Source organism: Candoia aspera, chromosome 4, assembly GCF_035149785.1.
Source record: "Candoia aspera isolate rCanAsp1 chromosome 4, rCanAsp1.hap2, whole genome shotgun sequence".
In the NCBI taxonomy this organism is placed as follows: Eukaryota; Metazoa; Chordata; class Lepidosauria; order Squamata; family Boidae; genus Candoia; species Candoia aspera.
The window spans coordinates 38,808,211-38,829,685 of NC_086156.1; the positions used below are offsets into that span (position 1 = coordinate 38,808,211).

At 37.6% G+C, this 21,475-nt stretch overlaps 1 protein-coding gene across 1 annotated transcript in view; it reads right to left on the reverse strand.

Moving 5' to 3' along the window:
- Nucleotides 1-21,220, reverse strand: part of ZNF385D (zinc finger protein 385D) — a 197,270-nt gene extending 176,050 nt beyond the window's left edge. Inside the window, exon 1 of the mRNA XM_063303891.1 lies at nucleotides 20,938-21,220. Coding sequence (XP_063159961.1) covers nucleotides 20,938-20,959 — 22 coding nt within the window. The 5' untranslated portion in view covers nucleotides 20,960-21,220. The remainder of the gene's footprint in view (nucleotides 1-20,937) is intronic.
- Between the last annotated feature and the right edge of the window lie 255 nt (nucleotides 21,221-21,475).

Here is a 21,475-nt window from a genome sequence, read left to right on the forward strand (position 1 = left end):
TGCATTATTCTCAAATGATGGTGGAGCTAGCAATTTAGCATATCCCTTTGTCTGATAAATGAGTTTCAAATCCGTCAGTTGCTAAACAGCAACAAATTGGAGTTTAAGGTATTTCCTCATCAATGTATTTGAAAAATTAGGTATTTTATTTCTGATGGGGGAAAGATCAGGTGGATTGAGCAATACAAGTTGCTTTTATGCCATATTATCATGATATCATCTCTGAAAGAAGATAGAGAAGAGCTATGCTTTCCTTTTCCTTTACAACGTGGGATTGTTTCCCATAGAACAATACGCTGTGTGTAGACACAAAAGCAATGATGTTTACAGCTTTGTTACAAAAAAAAAAAGATCTTAAAGAGCATACTACCGGATATTTTCCCTCAAAAGCTCTTAAATACTATACAGACAAAGCTCTTAAAACAGAAGCTGTGTTCACTTTCTTCTTAAAAGTGAGAATTTAGTCTAAGATTTATTCTGTGTGATTTATTTTAAAGGTAATCTGTCGATCAGCAAACGAAGTGTTAAGATAAGCCAAAGGGAAGAAAAGCATGAAATCATAGCTATGTTTGCTCTGCACAAATCTCAATGCAAGTTATGCCAAATGGGACTGAATAATAATTGATCCCTACTACTCCTTATTTTAGCACTGCTGCTTGAAGAAGTTTTATGTTCATGGGGTTTCAGGAAAACAGGCTCTGGTAGGAAAGAGCTTAAATTCAGTTTTAATAGTCTTACAGTCGCACATCCTTAATCTTACTATGTAATATACATTCTGTAACCTATCTATTACAGAAAGAATAGGACTATCCAGATCTGGGCAGCAAAAATTCTAATGACCATTTGATGGCAGCAAAGAGACACAGAAGCATCAAGTTATTTGCTGCCTTCTAATGGTGACCCTGATATTTTCAGCAAAGTAACACATGCACACACACATACTAGTTCATTTGTTTGTTTGTTTGCTTATTTTGATTTATAACCCACAGTCCTTCAAATCCATAATATCAAAAGAGATGGTTTCACACATCACTTCCCAAATGCTATCCAGAGCAACTTTAGAATGTACTAGCTTCCAAGAATCTTTAGAACTAATAATGGAATCTATACAGCAATATAGTTCATTTTCTGGATATTGGATTAGTAAGACCAAGACTCAGATGATAACATGGAACTTATCTGAGGAAGAAAAACAATATTCAGAGGGCTTACAACATTACTGTCAAAAAGATTAGGTATTTGGGCATTTATTCAATAAAAAATAATAAAGATTTATTCAAGAACAATTATTTCCTGACTGGGAAAAAGTACAATGGCAAACATCTTAAATGGAAAAAGTTGAAAACATCCTGGCTAGGAAGAATCACAGTGGTAAAATGAACATTTTACAAAGGCTTAACTTTTTGTTTCAAATGATTCCACTAAGATGTGAAGGTAGAATATTAGATGACTGACAGAAACAATCAATTAATCTTACATAGTCTCTCCTTGAATTAGGATAAAGTCCATTATTTTACAAGACTCAAGAGATCAAGGTGGACTGGCAGCACTGAATTTTAAATTGTATATTATGCTAGTTACTTAATCTAATCTCAGTACAGATTCATTCTGTAATGAATCTGCATAACAGATTCATTACAGAACCTTATAGCTGAATTACTTCTATAGAAGGAAGAGGACTTTCAGATGGTCTACATAAATATATTTGGTTTGATATAAATGGAAACAATACAACCTACAAGGGATCATTTACTAATAATGATAAATACAGAAAAAGAATTGGTCCAGATTATATCACCTCTTGCTTGGATATTAAATATATATCTTTATGAAGGAGAACATACAAATAAATTTGACCAGTGGACCATTAATAATTCATATAGACTGCAAGATTTAATTATTAATAAGAAAAGATGAAGTCCAGGGTAAAGCTGTATATCATCAGCATATTGACCATACCTTACCCCAAACCAACATAGGACCTCTCCTAGCTGTTTCATGGAGATTAACTAGGTAGGAGAAGATGGAACCCTGTGCACCTCACACATGAGTGCTGGCCAGGCTGACCTCTTCTCCCTAGCTGCCTGATCAAGAAAGAATAGAACTAATGTTATACAGCATCCCGAATGCTCAAACTTCACAAGTGAGCTACAAGGGTACCATGGTTGATGGTATTAAATACCCCTAAGAAGTCTAACAAGACCAGAAGGGATTCCCACTGTTGTGACATTGGGGATCCCTTCTGGTCTTGTTAGACTTCTTAGGGGTAGTTAATACCCCTAAGACCATTGTATTTCGAGGAGTGTAGTGACATCTTTTGATTCTCCTTCACATTAAGAAGATTCTAGAAGTTTAGAGTTCATTCTGAGTCATCATAATGTTTAGCTGGCTTGTTTTTCATTCTTGCTTGGGAAATAAAGAGAAGGACCTCAAGGTTACCTGTACTGTTCCCAGGCTCTTGGTTTACTTTCCACAGTTTTGTCAGCTTACATGATGAACAGGTGCACCATCTAGCCAAGGTCAGGTCCTGCAATCTTGGTACCATGGAAACAAGGTCATGAGGTTTTAGTGCCAGACTTTCATAAGACCCTGGTATGCCCCTTGAGCTTGGAGCTTTGACACAGACCTGAAGCTGGGTACTGTGTGAATTGGCCATCTTGGGGTCTCTCCACTGTTGTTCCACTAGGGTTCCCAATAGCTGAAGGGAGATTTGCTATCATCATGCTTGGTATGTTATGCTTTTGTGTTTCTGTTTAAACCAGCCTGCTAATTTTGACAATAAAGCTTAAATTGTGTTTCTGTTTAAATCTGTTTGCTAGAAGTAACAATAGTGCTTAAAATCTCCTTACTTACTGGTGTGTTCATTGTCTCTGGATCCTAAAAGAGGCAATGGAAGCAAAAGAAGCACCTGGCCACTGCCTGACTCTTGGCAATACACCCTTCCCACATCACGGTCATCCTCACAGAAATCAAATGTTGTTTCTATCCTATGCCTGGGCCTCAATATATATTCTAAAAGGGTCCAGAAGGGTCCTCTTGGAGTATTAGTAAACAGTTCAATGAAGGTATTCTTGGAATAATGGTAAAGAGTTCAATGAAGGTGTCAACACCATTTGTATCCACTGTAAAAAAAGGCCAACATTATAGGGAATTCTATTCTAATTACATCCATTAGTATTTTTTCATTCAAATCATGAAATTTAGTCATATCAATTTTGATTGTCATTTTGATTAACAAAGTGAATGGGCATGTGCAGAAGTTCTTTGAACTGCCGAAGTGATTTCCAGGCATCCACTTCTATATGATGTACTGAATCAGCAATTCAATTAGATTAATTTGAAGAGATATATTTGATGGAATTATTTTTGAATTGAATCATTGCACAGCCGTCCTTCTGCATACATTGCCAAACATCCGTTTTACTACTAACCCATTTTATCTGTACTAAACATCCTTTTACTCAGAAGTGCACATTAGTTTTAGAGAAAATGCTGCCCTGCAGTTATGTGCTCATATTTACTGTTATCCTAGTTTTCTTAAAGCTATTAATACAATTAGCTTAATAGATTACGTATATTAAGGCAGAAAAACATTGCTTAGAAATCACAAAAGCTGGATTCACACAGAGAACACACAGCAAAGCCAAACAAACCACAGTATGAATTGCTGTGGATACAACCAAATTTGAGAAGAGTCATAACTAGCATAAATATATGCCTATGTGTGGAGGTGGATATTGAAGTGACACTGAAATGTGTTATCTTACATATTTTACTAAGATTAGGCTTTTACGTGTTTTGTTTTTATAGAAGACCTTCAAACATGTATTATAATTATTTCACCACATTTTATTCATCTCTGTTATTGACAGAGACGCTGGAGAGCATCTGTATAAATATATTGGACATCCTTTTTTCCTACAATAGAGCAGAATTATGCACCATTCAGTCCATTCATTGCAAAAGGAAAGTCAAGCATATCCTTAAATTTCCTCCCTTATTGATTTCAAACAGAAGTGAAATCCAAGTTTAAGTAAGGAGACATTCACTTTTGCAGTGAAAGATTTTTTTTCTCTCCTATCTCTGCTTAAGTTTAAACCCAGAGTAGGTTTATAATTAATCTTTTTCTTTATAATTTAAAATAAACATGGCTGTGCCTTTCCTGTTTTTTGTTTTGAGTAGGGTAAAAATCTGAATACCCAATGAGATTTAGAAGGCTCATGCCTCATGCCTAACTATTCCAAAACAATTAAGCATTTGTTTTCATTTGTGTTTAAATAACGAAAGTGTAAATTTATTACATGTGGACATCCCTTTAATTGGGGGCCAAAGAAAGCATGGATCAAAGTAACATTTAAATAAATCATGTCCAAATATGTAGCAGTATATGTTCCATCACTATTGTTCTATTTTGCTTTCAATTATTACTTACAAAGGAAAAACTGAATGAGGCCTAAGGCTAGGTAGATTTCACAATGGCATTATTTGCAAAACATTTATATAATTTCACAGTTCCATATGACTTGCCTTTACAAACCTCATAAATATTTATACTGTTAAGCACAGACTAGACAACAATTGATATGGGTTTTGAAATAGCATTTTCCCCCTTTCAGGCCATTTTTAATAATAATAATAATAATAATAACGGTTGACTATTAGCCAAAATTCTAAACTTGATTTTCTGGCATCAGTTTTCTCTTAAACTGAAGACAGGCTACTATTTGCAAAATATATCTGGTGAAGACTTGAAAGCTTTTAAACATTACAACTGACACTCTGTATACAAATAAGGCTCCGCCTTTTCTTGAAGGTTTCCATCCCATTCCATTTCCTCTTCCAATTGATTCTTCAATTACCTTTCTGAAGTGTCTGAGCATAATCAGTTCTAATTTTATTATTAAAGATACTTCCTACAGATTTATTGTACTAATACAAACACACAATTGATCCAAATCTGTCAATACCTCTCTCTTGAATTTTGGATATATAAGCAACAACATTTAGAAAACTAAATCATCTTTAAATAAGAAACCATTTCTCACCATTACCCGCCACAGCTCTTAATATACAATAAGCATTCCATAGGATCCTTTGCTAACTTTTCAAGCAGGGAAGGATATCTCATATTTACTCTTAGGAACCAGTCTTCATTTGCTCTTTCTTCCAGAAGTCTACATTTACCCTAAGGGGGAAATCTGTAACATTCCAGATGATGTGGGGACTGCAGATCATAATAACCCAAATGGACATGGCCAATGGTCAACAATGATGGGGATTTATAATCCGATTTACAGAAAGACCGAAGTTCCCCATACCCAATGTAGACCATAAGTTCTTCAGGGATCTATTGTTTATTACTTTAAAGGTCCCATATGTTCAGTTGCCTTGACACAGCATGAACTAGGTTATAACTTCCAGAGTTAGCTAGGAACTAAATCTTTACAATAATATGGGTATCGCAGCCATAACAGATATCTGAGTCTCTGAGCAGACAGGAGAAATGGTACAGAATTTATACTCAGTTCTGTTTCAAATCCAGTGTGCTCTTTTCCTCTGTTATACCATATACAGAGAAGTCTTTGCCTTCCTTTTCTGCCCCCACCTGCCGACAAAGTTTTGTCAGCTGAAAGCAGTTGCATGTTGCACATTTATATTCTCTGCATTCCTAGTCTCTAATCCAGATAAACTCCTACTGCTAGGCTGAAATTTTCCTGCCTCTAATGGAGCCCTGATGTCATATCAATATAATGCTATGTAAATAGCAACAAAAATACAGTGAGCAATTGAAACTACAAAAAATCCACCTATTAGTACCATCGCACAATGAAAGACCACCTCCCCCACCCCAATCCCTAAAACTAATCCACACTTTCTAAACCACTGTCTGTTCCACAATATCATTATCACAAATATAATTTTTAAACAGAGTGTGTGGAGCCACTTAATCTGGTTTAAATTTAAATACACTGTGCAGAAGTAATAAAAAAGAAGTGAATTGTCAAGAATAAATATAGTATATAGAGTTATCAAAATATATCTATTTCTCATTGTCATTCTTTAGAAAGTATTGCCAACAAGGACCCTCGTGACTTACAGAGGTTACATAATCAACTAGGTAACATTTTATTAGTTGTATAGCTATTGTATATACCTATATGCATTCTATATTTGCGACCTCCTGTAGGCTTCCCCATTGACTTTGCTTGTCGGAAGAAGGCAAAAGAAGGTCGCAAATGGTGATCCCAGGACTGTGGGATGCTGCGACTGTCGTAATTGCAAGCTGGTTGCCAGGTGCCTGAATCATGATCACGTGACCGCAGAGACACTGCAATGGCCGCAATTACAAGGAACAGTCATAAGTCCCCCTCGTTCAGCACTGTCGTAACTTTAAACGGTCACTGAGAAGAAGATGTGAAGTTATCTCTAATCTTGTGTTGTTAGGGCCTGGGACAGTGCTGTTGGAGCAAATGTGGAGGCAAAATAGACATTAGGGTTTGTTGCAGGGTCTGGTTCCCCTCTTGGGGAGACCCTTCCCATGTACAAGAGGAGCCATTACAATGTGTTTTCATATATACAGTATATATGATCCTACTCAACTGAACAGAGGAAATCTACAAAGAAATAAAAAGGTATATTCTTGGAATTGTGCAACTGAAATATGTTTTATGGCTCTTCTTCTTTTCTTGAAAGTTAACTTGCTTTTTATGTGGCTATATGAGAGAGACAAATGAAGGGAAAACTTCCTGGTAGAGCATCACCATCTGCCTTCTCTCTGTTCACTTACATTAAGAACTGGTGCTTGATGGTTGTTTTTTTCCCCTTCTCCTTCCCTTGTCTTCACCTTCTACATTTGTCTGCTTTTATATTCTGTCATTTATTTTAAATTCTGAGCCTGCCATTGGTCTATGATTGATCTTTCAGCTGTTCAGGAAGCCTTCTCACCATTTCTCCATTTATATTTCATCCTTTTAATTTTGCATTGCTATGAAAATCAAATAACCAATTTTGCCAAAAAAGAAAAAGCACTCCTGCTTCTATTTAGTTCTGATACTACAACCACAAGTATCCTTCTCCTGTAAAGCAGTAAGATGTTAAATATTCAGAGAGAATTAATAATAGATTTTCTAGTTACTGAAATAATGGGAGAGCTGGTGGAGGTGTACTAGCTGTTTCTACTTATATTCCAAACCTACTAACCTTTACTTAAAGAAAATCTACTGATTTGAAAAGAAGCATCTCTGGTGCTCCATAATTCTCTCCTGATGAACTTTGCTGCAGGAAAACAAACAGCTTCTCTACATTGTGGTATAATCAGCACACTAATGTCTGAATGTGTAGATTTTGATTTTCAAAATAGTATCAAGTATGTGTTTATATGTATGTATAGTCCAAGACCTATTTTTCTCTTCCACAATATGGAGAGGTTGATTAGGCTGAGAGTGCGTGGGTGGCCCAAAGTCACCCAGTAAGCTTTGATGCACAGGTGGCTGTGAACTTGGGTTTTCCCATTCTTTATTTAACATCTTAAGCGCTATAACACATTGGCTGCCCTATTTCTTTGTGTGTGTGTATTACCTCATATATATCCTGAACAAAGTTCTTGGTGGTTGATAACAAGCAACTTTTTGGAATAAAATCGCCACAGTTATCAATGCCACAATATAAAGACCAAATGCATTTTACTGTTTTTCTTGAACATTCTGATCCAGCTGTGTATATCTGAGGCTGACTGGACATCGAATCATTTTTAATGTACACATTTGGACTGTCTACTGCCAAGTATACATGGACATCTGCAGAATTACTTCTCGGCTTAAGATAGATGTCAGATAAGGAGTGTCACAATTTCTGTACTATACTCTTTCGACAACTAAATTATATTTTGAAGCACTTTTGAGATATGCACAGAGCTGTTGAATACTGCTGTGCAGGATCTGTTGCTAGCATGTGTAGAAAAATCAATATTTTGTTCTACATACCCTGCTATTTATGTTTGCAAAAAAGACATTCTAGTAGCAGCGGTGTTTAAGTATATTAGCATACATATTTCCAAAAGCAGTAAAAACAAAGCAAATTGCAATATCCCTGGCTCAACACACACAATGCTGAGAGAGCTGAAAACCCAGTAAGGTTAAGCTACATATAAAATAATATTGAAAGCATGACATACCCTAAGAAAAGCAACATAAAGTTAAAATCTCATCAATAAAACAATAGGTGAAATTTTGCGAAGAGATGGCCAGAAAACAGTAATAGCACATAAAAGGGAAAATGATGGGGGGAAAGGTGAAATTTCAGATATGAATCTATATTGTTCAGAATAATGGGTTATAGAGAAAAGTATGAATAGCTTTTCCTAGCCAGTATTTATCTAAGAGTGAATTCACATTTGAATACTACTATGGTGGGAAAAAGAAAACTCAGTTCTCCTGTTCTATTGCATTAAAATCCAGCTCAAACAATTTGTGGAGCCAAGGATCAAAAATTAACAGGAAACCCATCTCTCTTTTCAAGTGGGAGACTCTGCAAAAAAGGGGCTCAGGAGTTCCATGCAGACTCTGGCAAAAACTGTTCATCCCTGCCCTAAGCAATATGGAGACATTGGGTGCAGATTGTATCACCACACTTACTGTCTTAAATTCTGTAGATTATGAACCTGAAGACAGTAACTGTTTGGTTTATTATTATTCTGAAAGATGGTCTAGGAACCTTAGAGCCTGAAGAACATGGTAAACTGCAGATATGTACAAGGTGTAGACCCCCAGAAACTATGAGTCCCACTTCCACAGTATCTCCAAAAGTTGTCAACAAATGCTAATTTCAGTGCAATAGAATGGAGAAAACGTAAAATATTGGACTGAGAATCAATCATAATAATATTTTATTTTATTCTATTTTAATTAAATATAAATTAGATTTAATTTGATTTTTGTCCTGGCCCCACTCAGTTACATGCAATACTAGAATGCCACTCAAAGTCCAAGTGCAGTTCCCAGTTCTGAAAAAAATGTGAACCACTGGTATAAATGTTATAAATACATTGCAGATGCCCATCATATCTCGCCCTGTCTATTACTACTCCCCTGGAACCTGCCCTCATGTCTCCACCATCTCAGCCTCCCCACCAACCCACCTCTGCCCTCTCAGGCCATGGGACCCATTCAACCCACTTCCACATTCACCCCTGCCTGACCAAGCATGTATAAGAAACCATCCTAGGATTGCATTGTGGTAATAAAGAGTATTCAAATATAGTTATTTCTCCACTTTTATCACATTGGATGATAGCTGACTAGTGGCACTTTTTTGAGAGATCTACTCCTGGCTGGAGAGGGATGGGCTCCAGGACTATCTTTTGAGCCACTGTGAAGAATATTCTAGGTGTCTAGCAGTTGAAGTCACTTGGTTTTGCTCAGAGTTGGACCCTGACTGGACTGATCCAGTCAAGGTGACAGAGGCATGGTCTTGCTTCACTAGTTGGGAAGAGTTTGATCCTGAAACTTCTGAGAAAGTGAACAGGATCCTTGGCACTGTTAACCCAGCCACCTATTGTGGGATCCTTGTCTGTCTTCGCTGGTGAACGGTGACATACAACTGTGCCCATGTGGCAGTATCAGCCTCTTAAGGAAACAGGTGGTTCTGCCAGCCTTGAAGGAGACAGTGGTATGCCCTCTCCTTAAAGGGCCATTTCTGGATCCAACCATCCTAGACAATTTTCATCTAATCTCCAACTGCCCCTTTCTAGGGAAGGTAATTAAGAAAGTGGTTGGGTTGCAGTTGCAGTGGATCCTGGAAGAAACATATTATCTGGACCCTTTTCAGTTGGGTTTCAGGCCAGAACACAGTATAGAGAATGCCCTTGAAGACCATGCAGAAATATAGCTGTTCAGAATGTGGCAGCAAAAGCAGTGATGGGCAGGTCTCGCTATACCTATGTAATATCTCTGTTTCATGAGCTACACTCGTTACCAATAAGCTTCAGGGTACAAGGTGCTGATTATCACCATTAAAGTCTACATGGCACATGGCCCATTTGAGGAACCATGTGTCACATACTGCCTGCCCTGCTGTGCAGATCTAGCTTGCGTCAGGTCCCATCAATCAAGCAATGTCATCTAGCAAGTCTTCTCTGTCGCTACATCCACCCTCTGGAACAGCATCCACCAGAGCACCACCCTACCTGCCTTCAAATGAGTTCTAAAATCTTGGCTGTTTCCCTAGGCCTTGGTGTAGGGAGTGTGCTTTGTATCTTCCTTGGGATCACTCTTACTTTTTAATATTATTGCTTTCCTTCTGTGTTTTAATCTGTGAAGCCACCCAGAATCATTTTGGAGTTAGGCTGCCTAGAAATTTGGTTAGTAAGCAAGCAAGTAAAATATTCTCTACAATCTGGAATACAACAACAACACTCACACTAATGCATATCATATGCAAAAAGTTTCGTTGCAGCTTATGAAATTTGTATCATGTTGGGTGATCTTAGATTGTAATAATTTTTTACAGATCTACTTGCACATCGTATGAAGACACTTTGGAGCAGGGTCAGGCAGAGAAAAGATCTGTTGTAGGTTACCACTAATGTCACCCACCCCTTCTGAAATAGCTCCCAAAGATAGAGACCGAAGGATTGTGTTTGTGTGTGTTTGGCTTAGCCATTTTTGCTTTGCCCTTTTTGCTTTCCCCTATCTCACACCTATGCCAACATTAGCTTTATCCTGGGTTCTTTTTTCACAACATTAAAAAACAAAAACCCCACTGGAACTGTCTTTTGCATAATTATATTATATTGAATTTTTATCTTCCTGGAATTTTCTAGATCAGATGAATACACAAAAACAAAACATGAGACCTGTATTTGCAAGACTGGGTTATTCTAAAGCTTCCATACATTAGGTAAGCTCATGTAAATACATCCTTGAAGAATTTTCTACTTTTGAATACACCACTTACCAATAATAATAGTATAGCTGAAGTTCTTTGCTTTTTGTATAATGGTCAAATCGGTGGCATACTAAATGCTTTTGATAAATACATACTCTTAACAGAAAGTGGCTGAATTGGTTTCCATGTACAAACGCTGTCTGTCATTTGCTAAACAGAGGGTTGTAGAGCCGACAGAGCCTCAGATACCTACTGAAAAATGACTTGGCTTAACAAAAGAAAGCAGTGACAAAGCAGTGATCTTGAATGCTCTGCCAAGATAAGTTGCTTGCCAGTTTTCCTTCTGCATTTATAACCAGAGGTCTTGTCAAAACTCTTTTTAAAATATTGATCCTTACTATGAGCAAGGATAACAGTATTGGAAAACATAACCATTATCTCCTTCCTGTCCTCCTGAGTTACTACACTCAAGAGTAAGCAAGGTCAACAAATGAAGAAAAACCCCAACATACATATGATCTGATTGCTTATACAAAATTAGTGAGTTTTCACCCCCAAAGTCAAAACAAACGAACAAACGTGATCTTAAATTTTATGTCAATAAATGAATGAGCTAGCTTCAATATACGTTATAAAAAAAGGCAAAGTATTTGCGTGCTAAAGTGTCCTGATAAAACATCAAGTAGCTCTATGTTTATTGTTAACAGATAGCACAATAGTTATCATCAGCATTATCTATAAAAACCAAAAGACTTGAGGATGTAAAGATAATCAAAGGACAGTTCAAGCTGAGCTTGACAACCAAAATCCACATTTTCCTACTCTTAGTCACAGTGAATACAACCAATTTTCACAAATGTGTCAATTGAAATGGTCTCAATTCTATATAAGACTATTTTAAATCGTTAGAATTTAGCTTTGAGGGTGGAATGTGCTTAGGGACCTAATAAAATCACTTTTTTAAAAAAGAGTATTTTTAAATTGATCTTTTCATCACTGAAATAGGGTTTTGTTGTTTGTGTTTAGAAATGAATGGGCATTTCAATCTCAAGAGTGATTTGGAGTTCCACAGGAATTTAGATGTGTCCCAGAAATTGGGTAAAAGAGGATTAATAGAATGAACTGGGGAGGATTATTTGAATGAACTAGTTTGGAATGAGGCAGAGAAGCTCAAGAACTTTCATCTGCAAGGAAATTTTCCCAGTAATAAGGACTGGAGGATTGCTAAACGTTAATAACAATTACCTTAAGATTTAATAACAGCTATAAATCTCATCTTGCACTTACATCACTCAAATCTCATCACCTTATGACAAAGCACACATTGTCTCACAAATGAATGTTTGAACTGCTCCCTCTCTTACCATAAGGTATATGGAAACACTGGCCATAGACTTTGTCTATTACTTTGTGTTTCATATGTGCAAATAATTACCTAGGAATGTTGTCATGAATGTGGCACTTTGTGGATCACTTTTACATAACAAAAGTTTACAGCATCAGAACAACAGTCTATCTAGTTCATCATCCCTGATGTGCAATAGCAGTCAGCCAGATGTCTCTGAAAATTCATAGGGAGCTTATGACAGCAATGCACAAACAATTTTTTTCTCTCCAGTATCTGCCATTCAGAGTTACACTCCTTCTGAATCTGGAAGTTTCAAACAAACATCACAGTCAATATCCTTCAGTTGATTTATGTTCTTCAAATTAGTTGAGCCCTTTTAAAAGCCATTTAATCAAAATCTTATGGATGCTTGGGCTAATAGTCACTGAGTAACTCTAATGCTTCCTTTTTTTCAAAGACAATCTCTATTCCCCAAGGCTAACCAGCATGATTCTTCATTGAGTTATTTCTCCATTGTCATTATTTGCTTGTAAGCTTCCAAGTCTTTGATTTTGCAAAACTTTAGCCCTAGGTCAGTACCAAGCCCAGATAGAATGCCACAGATTCAGCTCTGACATCCTAGGAAAGGTTAGGAACAATTGTTTCCAGAATTCTTAAAGGCTGGAGTCAGTCAGTCTATTACATATTTCTTACAGTGATGTTTATACCACCCAATCCAGAGATTCAAGGTGGTGTATCATATAAAAAAGCTGGCATCCAAAAATTGTTACAGGGCTTAGATGAGTCTTACTTAGTCTTTTAACTATGTTTTGAACTACAAGGCCTAGCATTTCTGACTTCTGATCATGCTGATAAGGGCTGCTGGGAATTATAGTTCAACAGCATCTCAAAGCTACAAATTCCTAGTCTATAGTTTCAACATTAGTAAAATTGATCTGATGGGCTCCAATGCAGGCATCCATATAAACAGAACAGACGACTTTCAAAACTTTGCTTTGGTTAAGAAAATATTTCCACGATTACTATGGTAGCAACCGGATGTGAATATAGCTAGAAAAAGTTATTATGAAATCTTTAAAAGCCTGTGTAGTTCAGAAGGTTATAGTCTGTTAGTGGTAGCCTAGACCTGTTTGCTTTATTGTTTATTTATTATTCATTCATTCACTTACTCATTTAATTGTTTCTTTCATTCTTTTTAAATTTTTCAATGTACAAAGAAAACATTGTCAAATGTGAAAGAAAACATTTTAGTCTGCACACACAAACATACACTTCCTAATGAAAGATTTATGACATGAAAATAATTCTTCACACAGTGATATTGTACAGGCAGTAATCGTAATCAATCAAAAGTACATTTCAATAATTTCCATGAATACATAAACCACATCACACAACACTTTAAAGACATTTAAGAAATACAACATGTAGCATGTGAAACTGCAAAACATTTTTTACAATACTTTAAATATCTAACAATGTTAATTGCTAAATGTAATGTTAAAACATTGCAGTTACAGCGCAAATTTCCACTATCATATGCAAAGAGAGGTCATGTTGCAAAAAGTGAAGGAGTAAACTGGGAGTGAAGGAGTGTTTTACACTGAAGTGGAAAAACTAGATAGGAAATACTGTAGATGCTCCATCATTTGGAGAATATTTCTTTTTCTCCTGGAGAAAGCATATATCTAATTTCTCCACCCACAAAATATCATTTTTAGTGTCGTCATTACAAATAGAGAAAGAAAAGTCCTTAATGGAATGTAAACCACATGAAGATCTGATTGCCTAATGTGAAGATAGCATATATTATGCCCTCTAGACCTGGCAGGGAAGCAGCAAGTGAACATGGTACACAATACCATGGTGCACAACTGGCTACTTACTAGTTGGCAATGGCACTACCAGATCCAAGAGAATCCCTGAAGACTTAGGGAAGGCGTAGAAACAACTATTCTCTAGAGTGGGGTTCTGTTCTTCTATTTGTGTGCATGTGTGTATATTTAATTGGGATTACGCCTATATTTCAAAGGGTAACTCTACATCAGAAAGACTTTCTTCTATGACTCCCTCTCCCCCATTTCTTGGGTCTACTCAGTGCTGAACTGGTCCAAGCATTAAGACACTTGAGAGGGTGGTTAAGAGTTGGTCCTTAACTGGGCACAAGATGAAGAATTTATTTCTGGCACATAAAACAACTTAAAGATATCAGGTGATATAGGAAACTAATATTTCTTAAGCAATATTTTGGATACAATTAATTTCATATAATAGACCAAACAACATTTTTGGTCTAGCAAATATTTGAAATTGCAATCTAGATTGAGACACACTCCACTACCTTTCTATATAATAACCTAATGACGCAACTGAGCAGAACAACTATTCATACATAATTTTAGGGATTTTTTTTTTTTGCTGAGGACTTTGATTTAGTCTCCCAGACCACATTATCCTTCTAATGCTGCCTTTCACTTGTGAAATTTGGCTGCAACCCTGAACTTTATGCTAAATTATTTGTAATAGTCTTTCTTAAGAACTAGGGCAATATAATTCTCATCCAGTTTTATGACCTAGTATAAAATACATTCTTTCCCCCTCAGTGTTAAAATTCTAAGCAAATTTGTGTCCCTCTCATTGTATTTTGTCATAATAAAGGAATATAATCCACAATAAAAAATATTTCAAAACAGAGTTCAAAATGTATTATGATTAATAAATAATTTGGCCAGGCTCACAGATTCATATTAGTCAGGTATAGAGAAAATAATAACTTAGTTTTCTATCCATAAAATTTACTTGATCAATGTCTATCCCATAATCTTCCTGCAAGGTAATTATTTGCAAATATGAACACTGTATTTGTAAATCATGAGACCTCAACAGCCTATTTATCTTTCAGACTTTGGAGGCCTTGGAGAAGCCAAAGGATTAAGAATTGTACTAGGAACACAACTGCTTCCTCAAGAAGTTGAGAGTCGATGCAGAATAGGCTGTGTTGGCTTTCATAAGGCCTATGTGGCTTCAGGTAATCTCTGATGAGATATATGTATATATATGCATTTGGAAGAGGCTCAAAATTATGATTTCCTTTTCCTTTTTAATGCCTATGCAGAGTGCCTTCCTTTTTCCCTTTGGTGCTTGGGAACTGAAGCAGTGTAGCATGAGACTCCTCAGTTTCTCTTCAAGTATTGTTATAATAAATTATGAATAAATTTATAAAATAAACAAATAAAATAAATAATTATAATAAAGGAACTTCTTACAAAGCTGCCTGGGCCTGAAGTGTGTTGGTTGGAGAACAAAGTGTAAGGGTAGACTGCAAATAGAACATATAAACTCAGCTCTGTATTAAGCAGACCTAATGGCCATCACAACTAAACCCCCATATTTCCATAGCTCCACTGGCAGGATCCACTGGGAATTTATCTGGGTCCCTATTTAAGTTTTGAGTAATTTGCTTTTTTTTAATCTGATCTTCCTTTGTCTAAGTAGACTTGATACCAAGAGTCAAGCTTTAGCAGATTAGGACATGGATGATTCTAAGCATCCAGCTTTCTAAGGCACAGTTCCATAACTATAAGATGGAAATAATCATTCTGGTTACTCTTAAAGTGGTTGTTGTAAGGTTTACTGAAATAATTCAGATAAAAAGTTTTTAGTTCTAAGGGAAAATACCATATGTACACTAATATTACTAACTATTCTAATGTAAAATAGTTTTGCATCATAATTAAAGATTGTGGAATATCCAACATCCAATACTGTTTGAGCTGGATCAAGGAGATAGGGTAAGAATGTACTATGACATGGACATAATATTTTATGCAATGGGAAGAAAATTCATTGAACAACATACACGTCCTGACTTCCAATATTTTCTTCTACAGAATATCTCATTTAAATGCTGGTGCATTTCTTCTCATGAAGCATGAAACTGCTGGGGTACATGTCAAGAGGTTATGTGTCTTCAAAAAGGTTTATTGGGGTCACCCAATATCAGAATTCATGGAACATCTCTTTAGTAATAATAGTTCTCAAAATGTCTGCAAACAGACATTCTATGCTTGTTACTGCATTCACAGCTCTTTTAAACCGAAACTGTAACAGGGATTTTTAATACTGCTATATAGATTGTTATTCCTTGTAATGCCCTCCTCCCATTTATGTATTTATACATTCCCAGTTTCAGAAATGTACACTACACTTTGCAACGAACACAGGGAAGCTAAAGGACATTTTTGGATGTCAAGATTCCACAACTTGATGATTCTGAGAGACATCCTTCTGTTGTAATCAACATCCATTATGTATTAACTACAGCATTTTATTGCACACATTGATTGTAAAATACCACACTGGGAACAGCTCAGTATAAATAGTGTCTAAAAGACTTTTATTTTTAATGTGTTCTTTTAAGGATCTGCTGTGATTCATTCACAGAGAAAGGCTGTGCTGCATATCATCTTCCCCAATGTCTGTCGCAGCTTCGTAACAAACTAGAAGTGCTGAAGTAATTCCTATGAAGTGTCAAGTAATTTATTTCACATTTCCAATTTATATTTTCTTTGAGTGTCTCTGAGGGTCAGGAGAGAAGGGCATTTGTTTGCTTTAAGACTCATCCATTATCAGTTTCTCCTTCATAAAACAATGGCAGAAGTAAAAAGGGATACTCAAAGAAGGAATATGAAGGCTGACAAGATCACATCCACAACTGTGTTCATTGGAAGGGAGAGGGGACTGGCTCTAAAAATAAACTGCGTGAAAGAATGTGACAAACGTCTCTGTTCCTTCTATTTACAAAAGATTGCATCCTCTCAAAATGGAATAGATCCAGACAGATTAAGCACAATGTTGTAACATAGTTCACTACAAAACACAGGGCTAACAAGGAGAGTAACCGAGAATTACTCAATATGGCAGTACTGCAGCAAAACCATAAAGGAAATGCATTATCAAAAAAGGGTTTTCCTTTTTGTAGCCTCCGTTTTCAGAAGAACATTTCTACAAAGCGGAATGATCAATATATATGAGTATTGCTATTCCACTATGGAAGTTACTGGGTTTCCTGAGACAGCATGCACAATCGTGTAATTGCAACATTACTGAAACATTTATTTTGACTGACGATCATGGACTGGATCATAAACCCCCTCAAAATGCCTTTCCCTTTCCTGAGTACAAGGAAGAGTGTTTGTTCCATTCAGTTCAACAAAGCTATTCACCATAAATGATAATGGGCCTTGCAAGCAGGTACTTTCTTCTGGTTGAAGCAGACTGGGATATATATATTTTAATAATATCTACTGAACTCCAAGGGAAAGCTCAACTGTAGTTTCTATTTCATGTCAGACCTTTTCAATTCAAGCTGGCCTAGTATAAGCAAATGAATGGTTAGTCCTGTGTCTCTTTGTTAAGCAGAATTGCCTGCACAAGGATGAAGTGGGTCCCTTGTAACACCTCCTCCAGAACCTGAAAAACACCTACAGAGAGACTTTTTTTCTTAAATGTATTGAGAAGGTTCACAGCAGATTTCTTCTGATGATAAAGATTATTAATTTAGGAGAGCACCATTAGGTTCATTTATTTTTTTAAAAAATGCTACAAATATGGCTCACCACTATTTTACGTTTCTTCCCTCCTATATTAACATAGAGGATGACAACATTGTTGATATGGAGAAGACCCTTCTCTGTCTGAGACCTTGAAGAGCTGCCTGTTAAATTAAATTAAACATCTGAAGGGATAAGACAGAATCCTAACTTCCCAATGTATCTTCTTATAAAATTGTTGAGTATTGAGACTGATGCAGCATAAATTCTGCCCAGATGCAACCCCTAATTGTATAGGAAAAGTTGAACATTTTCTATTTTAAAAAATCCATCAGTGTTATAAAACAAGCAGCACAACGTTCACACAAGTTGCCAAACTCAACAAATTCAGCAGAATTAATAATGGTGCTGAAATTACAGAATTATATTCCCTAGAGAACTAGATGTGGCATCTAGATGTTGTCAATTCACATATCAAGGAACAGAAAAGAAAATGTTATCCTTCCTAATGCATAGCAAATCTATCTACCCATGATTTTCTTAGAAATAAGAAAGCTGCTGCTTTAGAGATGACAATATAATACCAGGCTGTAGCAAAAAGCTAAGCAGAGGAAGTTATTTTAGCCTTGAGGTATTATGTACAATCTATAGCTCTGTTTGGAGGGGGGGGGGGGAGAGAGAAAAAAAAAGGCCTACAGAAGTGAAGGAAACATTCACATACAGGGTATATTTTTAAAAATATTTCTAAAATGTTATATAATATATAAAATTAACATTTTACATGAAATTAACCTTTTAGCAGAAATTGGCAAGATTTTCAAAAAAGTTGAAGTATTTTCTAAAGAGAATATATTTAATGCATTAAAAAAAGAAATGCAAACTTTATATGCCTATTTCTCAACCACAGTGTGTCTGTTTCTTTATACCTTATTCCTTTAATCAAAATGGCAATACCCGATGTTCATCCTTTTCTTTAGTCAGTGTTGTCCTAGCCAAGCCTGTTTCATTCTACAGTGTTCCTAGAAGGGGCAGGTGAGATTATGAACTTTAGCCTTTTGACACACTGAGCAACATACTTTCCAAAACAGCCAGAGAAAAACAAATAGGATTGTCGGTGTGTGTTCCAATACATGTTTGGTATTTGCAAAAAGAGATGTGGAATCTCCCAATTTGAATGAAAAAAAAATCTGATAGACATGTACACTCCCTCTCCAAAAAAAAAGAAATCCTGCCAAACTGTAGGGTTAGTTGAGCCAGTTAGGAAAAAAAATCTCTGTAAAGTGAAACAATGATCATAATGCACATTCAAATTAATGCATGAATATGTGGCATTGAGTCAGTTTAAGAGTTTAGGAAGACTTTGAACAGTAAAACCACGCTGAGGAAATATCAAGCTTTTGAACTCTGGCTATACATAAATGGAAACATTGCAAAAGGTTCATTTTATTTGTTGGAGAACACAGGGACTTGTACCTAATAATACTGATCCTGCAGCTGTGGCCATACATAACACAGATTACAGGTCTTTGCCAAGATCAAATGCAAAAGTATTGCATAGCTGAGTACTGAGAATCTGTTCTAAAAGCTCAGCTGGCAGCACATTTCAGTACTACCCATTTTAAAGGGGACATTTCAAGAAAAGCAAGTCATTTGAGTTGATTAAAGCAAATTCTCACAACTCATCAGCAAGTGTGGATCTGCACAGCATAGCACTGTAAACTCCCTTCTGTTTAGTGCATGGTGACAAAATACTTGGGTGGCACTTAATTCCTTACAAATATCTGAAAATACAGAGCTGATGGCCTCACAAAAAGCCCGGGCAAGAATTGTAGCTTCCCACTAGTTCCCCAATTCCCCTTTGTATGGATGATGTAACAGAATCTAACACATTCCCTCATTTGTAAGAGAGGCTTTCTAGAAATCATAAAAAGTTTTCTGAAGATGAGCACATCATTCTTGGTGCTGCATATCTTCAGAGTACTGCATCATTTTAGCAAAAGTAGAGGAAAAATGCTCCATGAAACATCAGGACCCTGCTCTCCCAACAAATTTCCGAGCCCAAATCAAGATGAACTGACATTAGCTGAGCAGAAAACCATCGAACAGCTACCTCCTGAAGTTCAAGTCAACTTTGGATTTAATATTTAATGAAAAAAATCTGTAACAACAAGCTCAGGAGTTCCTTCCTGCATGCTGTATAGCACTGCATATCTATCAGCTGCACTGAATTCTTTCTAAGACACTAAGCTAGGGAGCCAAAAGAAGGTAAACTATTCCCCTTTTACCATTTTAAGTACGTTAATTCTTCTGCATCCCTGAGTAGTAAGTTGTAATGCTGTATCCTTGCCTCCAAGAGAGCTCTCCTTGTTGAGGTACCCCAATGCACTTACTTTCTCCGTCTCACACCCTTACATACACACATACTCGGAAAAGAGTTCCTAGCTCCAGCATGTTCCAGGATAAACGGCAACCACCTTCAGCTGAGAAGCTGAAAAAGGGTTTCATCACACCTCAATAGTCTGCCCAAACCCCGAACTGCTCCCAGACTTCTGAAGGCTTGTTTACACACACACCCATCACTACTACCACGTCTTTGCTTGATGTTCTGGGTTGGCGGATCATCCCCAGCACTGGGATATGGCAGGAGCGGGCGCGGGAGGGAATTAATGTACTCAGAGAAATCCAGAGCTCTGCAAGAAAGCATCGCGTCTTCTCTGCAAAGGCTTTGCAAAGTAGGAAGGCTGAAGAGTTTACAGAGAGCCCAGAGAATCCTCGACAGAGCGGCGGCGCCCGGTCGCGCCTTGGGGCATTAAGTTTGGTTCCAACTTCCCACGCTTCGCCACCCCTGTGACAGCAGTCGGCACCCAGGTTTCCTTTGAAAGTAGAAGGGGCGGGGGGCGGCAGGGGGTCTGGCCGCCGTTCCCTTTGCAAACAGGTCAACCTAACTAAGCCACCACCAGCGAAGAAACAAAAGCAGCTTCTCCGAGACACCCGAAGCCTCCTTTGCAACCTCGAGGGAGAGAAAAATGCCCACGCTGCCCTTCTCGAGGGCGACGTCCTCGCGCAGCCCCGGAGGGGAAGAAAGAGCCCACTACCCCCTCCCGGGCTAAAGCTGAAGTCCGCCGCGAGAGAAGGAAGCCGGAGTGGACTTACCAAAATACATTATGTTTCTCATTAATCGGGCACTCCAGCTTCCGCCGCCGGGTGCTGCTCAGCATTAGCTCCCGCGCCGAGCTGCCGCCGCCGCCGCTCGAAGCCGAGCGAGTCTGTCTCATTCTACATGATGTGGAAATTTCCAAGCCTCCGAGAGCGAGCGGCGCGAGCCTCCTTGGCTCAGGGCTGGGAAGACAGGCTTCTCCCCGATACAATCCAGCTCTGGTTTAGCGCCGACTCCCGCTGCATGCTGCACTGCCCAGTCTTACTGTAATCTGACTCCTCCTTGTGATGTCCTTGCCGTTCCTGTGACATCAGGACCGGGAGTACTACTAGCAGAGCGCGGGCTATTCGGACGCCGCTCTTTCTTGGGGGAGCGGCGGAGGCGGGAGCTGGCCCCTCGGGTGGAAGCCGGCGCTCCTCATCAAGCCAGTTAATAACCCCACATACTCTCCGCCTCTCCCCGTCCAGCCCCGCAAGTGGCATCCAGTATGGCCACTGACACAAACCCTTCCATTTCACAAGGGGGAGCAGCGGT